This window comes from Neofelis nebulosa, chromosome 3 (assembly GCF_028018385.1).
Source record: "Neofelis nebulosa isolate mNeoNeb1 chromosome 3, mNeoNeb1.pri, whole genome shotgun sequence".
NCBI lineage: Eukaryota > Metazoa > Chordata > Mammalia > Carnivora > Felidae > Neofelis > Neofelis nebulosa.
The window spans coordinates 162,769,426-162,783,710 of record NC_080784.1 but is presented as its reverse complement, the minus strand read 5'-3'; the positions used below and the strand labels follow the sequence as shown (position 1 = coordinate 162,783,710).

Below are 14,285 nucleotides of genomic sequence, written 5' to 3'. Positions count from 1 at the left end.
TGAACACATCAATGCTTCCCCACTATTCTGCTTCTCCTAATACCTGATAATCTGAAGTGTCAGGGTCAACAGGCAGCTAATTGCTTAATTAATTAATGTGTCAAACTTTCCATTAGCCACACACATTTAAAATCTCTAAGTGAGGCTGATTATACTTGATGTTGGCAAACCATCCACTCAGTTCCCAAACACAATTCAAAGGAAAGAAAATAAAATGACAGCCATCTGGATCCTTTTTTCTCTCTCAATCATTTTTATAAAGAAGAAATATAAATCCTGCTGATTGTCATATAAATCAACAGCCTGCCTGCCTGCCTTCCTTCCTTCCTTCCTTCCTTCCTTCCTTCCTTCCTTCCTTCCTAAAACTTTAAGTTTGTGCCACTTAACCCTCCTCCTCTTTTATCTATTTCCCCCACACATCTCCCCTGACAATCACTAGGTTTGTTCTCTGTATTTGAATCTGTTTGTCTTTTTGTTCATTTGGTTTATTTTTTAGATTCCACATAGAAGTGAAATATTTTAATATTTGTCTTTCTCTGTCTGACTTAATTTCACTTGGCACAATACTCTCTAGGTCCATCCATGTTCCTTGCAAATGGCAAGATTCCATTCATTCTTTTTTTATGGCTGAGTAGTATTCCACTGCACATATAAACCACATCTTTACCCATTCATCTACTGATGAACACTTGGGCTGCTTCCATATCTTGGCTATTATAGATGAGGCTGCAATAAACACAGGGTACATAGATCTTCCTGGATTAGTGCTTGTGTTTTCTTTGGGTAAATACCCAATAGCAGAATTACTGGATCATATAGGCCCTTCTGTTTTTTTCTACATAGGTCATTTAGTGACCATTTAGTGGAAACTATTCACTATTACCAATTACATTTTCTTTCAGGTAGACAACCAACAGTTAAATAACTGATGTGGAGAGGAGTAGCTTAAAAGGGACTAAAACCTCCTCTGAAAAAAATGCCAAATATATGTTGGATATTACAACAGTGTTCCTTATGTATAGGCACAGGGAACAAAAATTCTGGCTCTATCAAATAAGCTCTCATAATCCTTATATAAGTATTCAAAAAAATTCTAAACTGTATTTCTGCATACTATATTCATATCAGGCAAATTCTGTACTTTTTTTTTTTTTTTTAAAGTAGGCTTCACATCCAGCACAGAGCCCAACATGGGGTTTGAACTCACAACCCTGAAATCAAGACCTGAGCTAATATCGAGGTGTTGAACCGAATCAGCCAGCCAGGAGCCCCTGACTTTCTTAAACCACACTTGTGTTTGTATTTCCAAACTAACAAGTTAAGGAGAGTAGAAAAGGAAAAGTATCTTAAGAGCAGCACTTTTAGTCTTGGACTCTGTTATACCGTAACACGGCTAATCATCCTCCCTGCACTAAGTAATTACAAGTTTAATATATTCTCTCTTAGGAGCACCTTTAAGCAAGTGTGAAGGAATCAATCTGAACTTGTAAAGCTTTATCAATTTTAAGTTCCCAGTAAAGAGACCAACTTTTTGTGTTGGCACTTCCACTAAATTATTGCACAAGTAAGTCCACTTTCTCCAGGTACATGTTTGCTGATAACATAAAGCGAGGCTGGGCTAAGGAGATCTAAAATCCCTTTTGACACTGAGTTTATTATGACCCTATCATTTTGTCAAAGAACATCAGACCAAGAGGAAAAAAAAAAAAAAAATCAATAAAGTTCCTACTCCTGATTATTAGCAACAAATAGGTTAAAATGTGCCTAAATTCTTAAGTATGAAGTGACAAAGAAAACTATTTTTTATAGGACCTTTGGTATCAGTGTTTTAACTTTATAGTCTGAGTTAAAATTAAAATTGAAAATTTTTAAGTTATACTGACCAATGATTAAGATGGCAAATTTTAATTTCTCAACAGAACTAAATTACAAACACTATCGCCTAACTTGGGATTTGCTGGTTTCTTTCCTTCCAGACAACTTTTTAGACAGAAAAGGCTTGTATATTAAAACACAAAAAAATTGTTTTAAACAACTTGTTACAATTAATTTTTCATGACAACCCAAAATAGAAAAGCACATGTTGTTTTTTCTTATTATGTTCAATCCTAAACAAGTATTATTTATTTCGTTTTCTCAGAAAACACTTGTGTTTGGGGCACCTGGGTGGCTCAGTCGGTTTAAGTGTCTGTCTCCTGATTTCAGTTCAGGCCATGATCTCACAGTTCATGAGTTCAACCCTCATGTCAGGCTCCATGTGGTCAGCACAGAGCCTACTTGGGATTCTCTCCCTCTCTCTCTGCCCCTCCCCCACTGTACACACTCACTTTCACACCCTTTCTCTCTCAAAATAAACAAACTTAATTTTTTTTTTTAAAGACACTTGTGTTTATGTTTTCAAACCAGTAAATAACATACAATTCAGCAAAGTCAGTGATGTGAGGCTAAGTATCCACAGTAACTGGAGAACAGCAAAAAAACTGTTTTAATAAAGGATACTATTAACTCCGAATGGAATGAAACAGGTCTACTGGATTAGTTACCAGCAATCTCCTCCACCCAAAAGTTCATCAGCCAGTCTATAAGCTTTAGCTGACACAATGAGAAAGACCCAGGAGATGTTAATAACAGAGGAAACTGGGTATAGGGCATAAGGGAAGTCTCTGTTCTATCTTCCTGATTTTTCTGTAAATCTAAGACAGTCCTAAAATTAAAAGTTAAAAAAAAATCGAGGAGGGAATGGGAAGGTTAAGATGGTTTTCACTGAGGGGGGAAATGTTAATGATCAAACACTTACAAACACTTAAATCCCAACTAGATCTGCTGTAGATATGCTATTTCAAAATGCAATTAAACATCCTCTTGGCAAAGATCCAACGGCAGTGTGCCATTACGAAGGAATTTTTAACAGCCACATCACATAGTCTACTCACTTTTATATATTCAATAAATAATGACTGACTGACTGCCTCTCGGAATAATTAGCTAGCCCATATAGATAGGGAGATTAAGTCCTTGCACTTAAAAAGCTTACACCTACCATAATTATCCAAATTAAAAAAAAATTACAGTTTACTGTGTCATGATGGCGGTACGTGTAGGTAACATGAGAACAAAGAAGAACATCTAATTCAGAATGGAGTTTATGGAAAGTGCCCAAAAAGCAGGCTCTTAAAAAGTGTGACCATACTGCAAATGATACTCTATGATTAAGTTAAAGATTATATAGTTTTATAAATCCATAACTGAAAGAAAAACCAATACTATTGTACATGGTTTAAAAGCATATAATTACAACTTAAATTATTTAATCTTACCTTCATTGTATATTAATCCTATAAAAAGTTTCCTTCTCTGGCTTTTTTTACCATGTAAGTATTTCATAAAAGAGAACTGCCCAGAAAATTGAGTAAATCAGCCTGTTCTTTTCTCTGTCCATACTAGTTTACTTACATGATGCTATATTTTACTGTTTACTCTCAAACAATTTTTAGATGTTGGGCTAATCGCCTACTATTTGAGCTTACTTGGAAAAAAGAGCCCTTTAAAAATGTAGTAAAGCCAAGTCATTTTCTCTGTGACCCAAAGAGATTAGCAAATTACTTACTACCTGGCTTTCCATAAGGTCCTTTCAGAGTCTGGTCTTTTAAATGTGGAGTCTGTTCTTTTTATGAAGTATGTAGCAGAATAATCAGAGGGAGGGAAATACTGCTTTTTCACTATCTCTTGAAAGAGACCTTTACAGAACAGTTTACTTTGTATTATCATAAATCTTCAAGAGATGGGCATTTTAAGAGTAATTTATAAGTAATTTCAGAATATCTATACTGTAACTCCCATCTTAAATAAGACAATTACATTTTATTTTTTTAAAACAATTACATTTTAAATAAAACTTCAAATTTATAAAAACTGTCCATTGCACTGCACACAGCACCTAGCATAGAGGGTGACACAGAGTAGATATTCAATAAATATAAGTTCAATAGAACAGCAAACAACAGGGGTGCCTGGATGGCTCAGTAGATTGAGTGTCCAACTTCAGCTCAGGTCATAATCTTGTGGTCCGTGAGTTCAAGGCCTGTGTCCGGCTCTGTGCTGACAGCTCAGAGCCTGAAGCCTGCTTTGGATTCTGTGTCTCCCTTTCTCTCTGCCCCTCCCCCACTTGTGCTCTGTCTCTGTCTCTGTCTCTCTCTCAAACAAAACAAAACAAAACAAAAAACACATTAAAAAAAGAGAAAACACTGAAAACAGCATTAGAATAAGGAGGGCAGAGGTTAGAGAGGCAGCTAAATATTAGTTACCGCCAGAGAGAGAGAGATACAGAGCTCTCATCCCCCACAGAAACCACCTTTCAAACATGGCTCTGGATATCTTCTTCCACGTGCTTTGGAACATTTAAAATAGGCATTAAACAAGAAAGAAATCACAGGATACTTACTGGTAAATGTTCAAGTAATGAAGTTATACTCTCAGACACATATATTATGCTTCCATCTGTCATGATTGCTAAAAAAAAACCATCAAGAGCCTGAAATTAAACATAATGGTCAGTTAAGTGAAAAGAAAAAAGTATTTCAGAGGACAGAAAAAATATCTAATTAAATAACAAAGGACTTAATGTGGAATTTCCAGAGCACTGCCAAATGCTAGCTTTTCCCTTTACAATACCTTAGTACATATCTTTGTGCATTTTTAAATGCTCCTAGCAAAAACAAAAAAGTCACATTCTAGTCTAATATGGGAGAGCTGGCTTCTAAAACATAGAGACTTAATGTTCTATCATTTTTATATGTATATTAAATGAAAACTGCCTTATTTGAAGATGCTAGTATATCTGAAGCACACATGACATCAATGATATGTCTTTGACACACAACAGAACACATTACAACCTTTTGGATATATTAACAGAGAGGTATCTGACTGAAGCTTAAGGAGATACATGGGTAATAAAGTGAAAGGGAGATTAAGCTGTTGTAAGCTGAGGTCAGATCATGATAGGCCTTGAATACCAGGTCAAGACATTAGGACTTCATTCGAAAGAAGTCTAGAAGCAGTGTGTACATGGATCTAGGGAAAACGGAATTGCTAGGAAAATCTCAGTGGCTTGGAATGGTCTGGAAAGTTAACAAAAATCTAAATGAAATCAGTAGTAGTAAGACCGAGAAGGACTTAGGCAAGCATTGAGAGATGGGAAGTTAGAGTTCAGGAAGTAAGCTGGTGTAGAGGATACAATACTTAATAAATAAAGCAATCCTGTATTTTCACTTGAGAATCCTAGGCACAAAAGTGACAGGTGAAGAAATAGGATCTGCAAAAGACAGAAGCATGTCAAAGACAAATCCTTGGGGGTAATTATCTACACATGGGGATGAGGAGGAGGAAAAGTACCAGAGAACATGACAGAAAAGAGAGAAGGCACTGTTGTCAAGGGAGGCAATGCAAGAGTAAATGACAAAGTGAGTGAGGAGAAAGAGGGATGGTTCACTGTAAAATGAGATCAAACAGGATAAAGACTGAAAAAATGAGAAACAAAAAAAAAAAAAAAAAAAAAAGAAAAAATGAGAAACGAATTTTGGTGACTTTCAAAGAATTTATGTCAGTAGAAGGGTAAGTCAGACTATACAGTGAGTTTAGAGACAAGTGGATAATTGGGCTATTATAAACCACTCCTTTATGAACTTCAGAGGGAAGAAAGGAGAAAGGACCAGTTTTAAGGGGACCAGGTTTCAAGGGAAGTAACTGAAGTATATATGCAGGCTGAAGGAAAGGAAGATCCAGTGAAAAAATGCTGAAGATACACAGCAGAAAAGATATTCTGTAGGAGGAGCTCCTCTCTGCCTATCAAAACAGTTATCACATTACATTTACATTTCTTTTAAAATTATAGGGCTCTCTAAAAAATGGCAATCTCGGGAAAAACCATATATATCTTCTTAAAAAAAGAAAGCCATATATATCTGCTTCAACACTGTTATCTGCAGTACCCAGCAGATGTGCAGCACAGAGTAGATAAAAAATATCTGTAATATATAATGTATGGACCTGGGAGTTAGACCAATCTCCATCTACTTCTAAGTAATTATGAAGAATTGTTGAACATACAGAAAAAGGCACCCTCCCTACCACCCCTCACCTTGTATTAGAGGATAGATTTGGATGTCAGAATGAACAGATTTTGAGTAGATGGCTATCTTCTAGAATAGCTCAGAAAAATGCATTCTTGGCTCTGTGTAAGAAAACCTTGTAATTTAAGAATATTCATGAAATTATTTTTCCAAAAACTCTTTACTACAATAATTCCAGTATTACTGTTTTGTTATGAATGGGGTCAAAATGATACAAAAAAGAACATGCTTCATGTGAAGCTAGATTATCTTTGAAAGCAAATTAATATTTACTACAGTCATCTGTATTTGCTCTTAGATATTTGCTAGAAATTGAGTGCAGCTCTCTTCTGTGAAGAGAAGGAACTGGAATCAGAACTCTCAATGACATAAGGCCATTTCTAGAACCAGAAACTGCCCTTTTCATCTTCAGGAAAGGCAAAGACTAACCAGAGAGAAGTCTCCACCAGCATACTACAAAAGTCTTAACATAAGAAGGACCCAGGGCCCAGACTTCTTTTCAATGGAGGGATGCAATTTCTGGGCAAGGTGGATGGGTAGGTACACCAAAAACTAAAGGGGTCTTGATGAAGACCCTATGGCAGAAGAGAAGACATATGGAAGAGAAAGTAAGACAGGGAAGGACATCCTACTCCTAAGACTGAAGCCTATAAAGCGTATCCCTTCCCCACATTGTATAACAGAAAGAGTTAATTAAAATTCTTTGTCTTCAAACATAGTGGCAGAGTAGGAGGACCCTAGGCTCACCTCATCCCACAAATACAACTAGATAACTATCAAATAACCTAAATACCCCAGAAATCCATCTAAAGACTGGTAGAACAAGCTCCACAACTAAAAGTAGAGAAGAGGCCATAGTGAAGAAAGTAGGAAGTGCAGAGATGCAGCGTAACAGATCAGCTGCTGCAGTGGGAAGGGAGGAAGCTCCAGTAGCAGAGAAGAATGAAAGACACACTAGCACACAGGGGAGCACAGGAAGAAAACAAATCCCCATACCAATTGGCTTGGAAAGCAAGAGGGGTCAAATCTTGTGAGGCGCAACCAGCAGGCTTAAAGCCTGGAGTTCTAAAGATCAGCAGGCTTGGCTTAGGGAGAGACCGGAGGCAGTGGTGGAGAAGGCAGGACAAACAACCCATGGACATACAGTATAGAAACAGCGATCTGGGGGCGCCTGGGTGGCACAGTCGGTTAAGCGTCCGACTTCAGCCAGGTCACGATCTCGCAGTCCGTGAGTTCGAGCCCCGCGTCAGGCTCTGGGCTGATGGCTTGGAGCCTGGAGCCTGTTTCCGATTCTGTGTCTCCCTCTCTCTCTGCCCCTCCCCCATTCATGCTCTGTCTCTGTCCCAAAAATAAATTAAAAACGTTGAAAAAAAAAAAAAAAAAAGAAAAGAAACAGCGATCTGAAGAGCACCTGGGCACACAATGGAGAGGTGATTTGCTCACTTCAGAGTGTATCCCAGAGAGGCAGCATTCACAGAAAGTTCCTACCAGGAACAAAGGAACTGGTAAGCGCCATTTCCCTCCCCTACCCCTCAGCCTAAACACACAGCCACCAGTGGGAACCAGTGCAGCCTAAATTATTTGTTTAGGCTGTTACCTAAAGTACCTATTGTTTACTTGTTACCTAAATTATTTATACCTAGCTCCATACCCCTGTGGTCCAGAGAAGAACTGTCCTTTCCAGTCACACTTGTCTCAGTCCCAGGATGGTGTGTCTCCTCCCCCAGAAAACCAAACCCCTGCCCACACCATATCTCCCCACTCAGGAGTCTGGCAGGGCCTCAGTTCCAGTGGAGGTGGTGATAGGTCTCATTTCATAAACCGACCAGACCACACCTATTAAAACATGCCACATTCAGGCCAGGAACCAAACACTGCCTAAAATAGGCAAAGAGAGCCTCTGTAGATGACTGAGCTGAAGAATAAAGCAGCCAGGACACAACAGCAGGGCACACGCAGCACACACTGGAGGTTCTCCCTGAAGTGCTAGGCCCTGGAGAAGAGGGCCAACTACCCGGCAGGGCACTACAAAACATCTTCTTCAAAAAGCCATTACCCTCAAAAACAGGAGATGTTGCTGACTTTCCTAACACAGAGAAACAGGCAGAGAGACTTAGACAAAATGAGAAGACAGAGGAATTTGTCCCAAATGAAAAGAACAGGACAAAGCCACAGCCAGAGATCTAAGTAAAACAGAAGTAACATGCCTGATAGAGATTTTAAAGTAATGATCATAAATATACTCACTGGACTTGACAAAAGAGTGGAAGACATTAGTGAGACCCTCAACACAGAGATAAAGAATAGCATAGCAGAAATAAAGAGCTTAATAAAAGAAACGAGAAATATACTTATCAGAAAGAACAGCAGGATGGAAGAAGCAGAGGAATGAATTAATGACCTAGAAGACAGAGTAACAGAAAGTTACCAAGCTGAACAAAAGAGAGAAAAAAAGAATTGCACAAAACAAGAACAGACTTAGGTAACTCAGTAACTCCATCAAACACAGTAGCATTCATATTACAGACACCCAGAAGAAAAGGAGGGAGGAAAGGGAGAAGAAACTTTATTTAAAGAAATAATAGCTGAAAGCTTCCTTAATTTGGAGAAAGAAAGGCATACAGAACCCCTGACAAAAATCAACAAAAATAGATCTACGTCAAGACATAATATAATTAAAATAGCAAAATACAGTAATAAAGAAAAAAATTTAAAAGCAAGAAGACAAAAGAATACAGTTACATACAAGGGAAATCCCACAAAGCTAGCAGGGGATTCTTCAGCAGAAACTTTCCAAACCAGAAGGGTGTGGCATGATAAATTCAAATACTGAATGGGAAAAATCGGCAACCAAGAATACTTTATTCAGCAAGGCTATCATTCAGAACAGAAAGGCTATCATTCAGAACAGAGAGATAAAGAGTTTCCCAAACAACAACAAAAATAGAGTCTTCCAGACAAACCAAAACTAAAGGAGTTCATGATCACTAAATGAGCTCTGAAAGAAATATTAAAGGGAAATCTCTCAGGGGAAAAAACAGTGTGAACAGGAAACACAAAAGCAGTAAAAGTGAGTATTTCTATAAAACATCAGTCAAGGAACTTGCAAAATAAAAGGATGTAAAATATGATACCATATACCTAAAACATAGGGAAGAGAGGTGTAATGAGTGAGTTCAAACCTAAGCAACCATCAACTTAATATAGACTGCTAAACGCAGAAGATGTTAAACATAAACTTAATGATAACCACAGATCAAAAATCACTAATAAATATGGAAAGAATGAGGAGAAATACATCCAATGTATCACTAAAGAGAACCAGCAAACCACAAAAGAGAGAAAGACAAGAAAGGATCAGAGAAAATCTTCAGAAATGACCACAAAACAGGTAATAAAATAGTAATAAATACGTATCTATCAATAATTACTTTGAATGTAAATGGACTAAATGCTCCAATTAAAAGACACGGTGACAGGATGGATTATAAAAAAAAAAAAATACCCATCTATATGTTGCTTGTAAGAGACTCATTTTAGACCTAAAGACATCTGCAGATTGAAAGTGAGGTTATGGGAGAAATATTTCCCATGTAAATGGATGTCAAAGGAAAGCCAGAGTAAAAAGAGAGGCATACCAAGAAACAGACTCTTAACTAAAGAGAACAAACTGAGGGCTGCTGGAGGAGAGGTGGGCAGGCGGTACGGATTAAACCCATGATGGGTATTAAGGAGGGCACTTGTGATGAGCACTGGGTGTTGTATGTAAGTGATGAGTCACTAAATTCTACACCTGAAACTAATACTGCACCATATGTTAACTAGCTAGAATTTAAATAAAAATTTAGAGAGAGAAAGAAAAAGAGAGAGAGAGAAGAGGAAGGAGAGGAAGGAGAGGAAGGAGAGGAAGGAGAGGAAGGAAGGAAGGAAGGAAGGAAGGAAGGAAGGAAGGAAGGAAGGAAGGAAGGAAAGGGGGGGAGGGAGGGAAAGAAAGCCAGAGTAGCAATACTTATATGGGACAAAATAGACTTTAAAACAAAGCCTATAACAAGAAGCAAAGAAGGACACTATACAATAAAAAAGGGGACAATCCAACAAGATATAACAATTGAAAATATTTATGCCTCCAAATACATAAAACAGTTAATAATAAACATAAAGGGACTAATCAATAATAATACATTAATAGTAGGGAACTTTAACAACCCACTTACATCACAGAATATCAACAAGGAAACCATAGTTTTGAATGAACATTGGACCAGATATAATAGACATATTCAGAACATTCCATCCTAAAACAGAATACACATTCTTTTTAAGTGCAAATGGAACATTCTCCAGAACAGATCACATATTAACCCAAAACATGCCTCAACAAATTCAAAAAGACTGAAGTCATACATACCATGCATCTTTTCTGACCACAACTCTATGAAACTAGAAGTCAATCACAAGAAAAATCTGGAAAGACCACAAATGCATGGAAGTTAAATAACATGCTACTAAATGGATCAATGAGGAAATAAAGGGAATAAAAAGGACATGGAAACAAATGAAAACGAAATGAAATGAAATCCTTCAGGATGCAGTAAAAGCAGTTCTAAGAGGGAAGTTTATAGCAATACAGGCTTACTTCAAGAAGCCAGAAAAATCTCAGATAAACAACCTAAACTTAACACCTAAAGAAGCTAGAAAAAGAACAGCAAACAAAACCTAAAGCCAGCAGAAGGAAGGAAATTATAAAGATCAGAGCAGAAATAAATGATACATAAACTAAAACAAAACCAAACAAAAAACAGATCAATGAAACCAGAGCTGGTTCTTTGAAAAAAAATTACAACTGAGAAGACACTTAACCAGACTTATCAAGAAAAAAGAGAAAGGACCCAAATAAATAAATGACAAATGACAGAGGAGAATTAATAACAAACACCACAGAAATGCAACTGCAATAGATTATTAAAAAACTATATGCCAAGAAATTGGACAACATAGAAAAAATGGATAAATTCCTAGAAAAAATATGGCCTACCAAAACTGAAACAGGAAAATAAAAAAATTGAACAGACCAATTACCAGCAAAGAAATGGAATCAGTAATCAGAACACTCCCAACAAACAAAAGTTCATGACCAGATGGCTTCATTGACAAATTCTACCAAACATTTAAAGAAGAGTTAATACCTATTCTTCTCAAACTACTCCAAAAAAACTTCCAAATTCATTCTATGAGGCCAGTATTACCCAGATACCAAAACCAGATAAAGACACTACAAAAAAAAGAATTATAGGCCATATCTCTGATGAACATAGATGCAAAAATCCTGAATAGATTATTAGCAAACTGAATCCAACAAAACATTAAAAAAATCATTCACCATGATCAAGTGTGTCTATTCCTAGATTGCAAGAGTGGGTCAATATTTGCAAATCAACCAATATGATACATCATATCAATAAGAGAAAGGATAAAAACCATATGATCATTTCAGTAAATGCAGAAAAAGCATTTGACAAAGTACAACATCCATTCACGAAAAAAACCCTCAACAAAGTGGTTTTCAAGGGAGCATACCTCAACATAATAAAGGCCTTATATGAAAAACCCACAGCTAATATCCTCCTTAACAGGGAAAAAGAGTTTTTCCCCTAACATCAGGAACCACACAAGGCTATCCATTCTCACTCCTTTTATTCAACACCATACTAGAATTCCTAGCCACAGAAATCAGACAACAAAAAGAAATGTAAGGCATCCAAATCTGTAAGGAAGGTGTAGAGCTTTCACTATTTTCATGTGATATGACATTATATATAGAAAACTTGAAGATTCCACCAAAAAACTGCTAGAACTGATTAATTAAGTAAAGTCACAGGATATAAAATCAATCTCCAGAAATCTGTTGCATTTCTATATATCAATAATAAAGGAGCAGAAAGAGAAATTAAGAAAACCATCCCATTTACAATTGCACAAAAAATAATAAGATACTTAGGAATAAACCTAATAACCAAAGAGGTGGAAGACCTATACTCTGAACACTATAAAACACTGATGAAAGAAATTAAAGATGACACCAAAAAATGGAAAAACATTCCATGCTGATGGGTTGGGAGAACAAATATTGTTAAAATGTCGATACTACCCAAAACAATCTACACATTTAATGCAATCCGTATCAAAATACCAACAGTGTGTTTTTACAGAACTAGAACAAACAATCCTAAAACCTGTATGGAACCACAACAGACCCTGAATAGCCAAAGTAATCTTGAAAAAGAAAGCAAAGCTGAAGGCATCACAATTCCAGACTTCAAATTCTACTACAAAGCTGTCGTAATCAAAACAGTCTGGTAATGGCACAAAAACAGACACACAGATCAACAGAACAAAACAGAAAACTCAGAAATAAACCCACAATTCTATATATGGTCAATCTTCAACAAAGCAGAAAAGAATATCCACTGGAAAAAAAAAACAAATGCTGTTGGGAAAACTGGAGAGCCAAAGAATATAACTGGACCACTTTCTTATACCATACACAAAAATTATTTCAAAATGGATTAAAGACCTAAATGTGAGTCTTCAAACTATAAAAATCCTAGACGACAGCACAGGTAATAACTTCTCTGCCATCAGCTGTAGCAACTTTTTCTAGATAGGTCTCCTGAAGCACGGGAAACAAAAGCAAAAATAAACTATTGGGACTACATCAATAAAAAGCTTCTGCACAATGAAGGAAACAATCAACCAAACGAAAAGGCAACCTATGGAATGGAAGAAGGTATTTACAAATGACATATCTGATGAAGGGTTAGTATCCAAAATCTATAAAGAACTTAGAGAACTTAACACCCAAAAACCAAAGAATCCAATTTAAAAAGGGGCAGAAGACATGAACAGACATTCCTCCAAAGAAGACATACAGATGGCTAACAGACACATGAAAAGATGCTCATCATCACTTATCATCAGGGAAATGCAAATCAAAATTACAATGAGGTATCACCTCACATCTGTTAGAATGACTAAAATCAACAACACAAGAAACAACCAGTGTTGGCGAGGATGTGGAGAAAGGAGAACGCTCTTGCGCTGTTGGTGGGATTGAAAACTAGCGCAGACACTCTGGAGAACAGTACAGAGGTTCCTCAAAAAGGTAAAAATAGAACTACCCCAGGATCCAGTAATCACACTACTGAGTATTTACACAAAGAATACAAAAACATTAATTCAAAGAGAGACTTGTTTCCCGATGTTTATAGCAGCATTATTTACAAGAGCCAAGATATGGAAGCAGCTCGCGTCCATCAATTTTTTTTTTTTTTTTTTTCAGTATCAGCACTCTTGTTTCTTTCTTCCTTTCAATAGTTATCTACATCATAGGTACTACATGTGTCTTGGCAAATGATAATAAAAAAAAGAATCTGTGCAGTGTAAAGAAAATTTGGAGACAATGCTGTTCTGTTTGGCCTATTAGTGAATTTATCATCATTAAGTATTAAGAAATGACTGAAGATATTATACCAATTTATGAATTTGTAAGGAAATTTTCATACCAATGAAGCAGAGTAAGTAAATGTTTATGATTAACACAGAAGATCTTATTAAACCACTGCACTGACAATATAATCATATAATAAAAATTAAGGAGTAATTAAATGAGTTAAATCCTTTATGTATTTAGACATCAGCTTGTGTGTACTCTTTCATAAACATATTACTTTTACCTAAGCAAGATAATTTTGGACATTATCAATGAGTTTAGTAATGAGTGGATGATCAGAAGCTATTACAGACTACTCTTTTACAAACTTAAAAGTAATATAATAATTTTGTTGCAGAAGAACACTTACCTTTTGGGGGGGTAAAACCCTTAAAATTAGAAACTATTATTTGGTCTATAATGTACGTGTCCGGTAATTCAAAGAGCTAACTGGTGGTTTTTAAGATAAAAGGACTGTTCTTTGGCTAGCTTTCAATGAAAGAAGTTCATGAGTGGCAGTGTGCAGAGAGGTTGAGGCCAGGGAGATGAGAGGCTGCAGTGAATCCTAATGGGGCTACTTACTAATTGTGTTACTTTGAGTAAATCTCATAATCCCTTTGTTCCTTGATTTCCTCATCCGGAAGTAAGAAAGGCATAAACAGATG

At 36.5% G+C, this 14,285-nt stretch overlaps 1 protein-coding gene across 7 annotated transcripts in view; it reads right to left on the bottom strand.

Moving 5' to 3' along the window:
- Positions 1-14,285, bottom strand: part of CLOCK (clock circadian regulator) — a 128,144-nt gene that overhangs the window by 41,780 nt on the left and 72,079 nt on the right. For 6 of the 7 annotated variants that reach the window (XM_058722541.1, XM_058722540.1, XM_058722546.1 and 3 more), the window contains one exon: positions 4,442-4,531. In XM_058722541.1, the coding sequence (XP_058578524.1) occupies positions 4,442-4,531 (90 nt within the window). The remainder of the gene's footprint in view (positions 1-4,441; positions 4,532-14,285) is intronic. The other variant, XM_058722547.1, reaches the window with a different exon arrangement.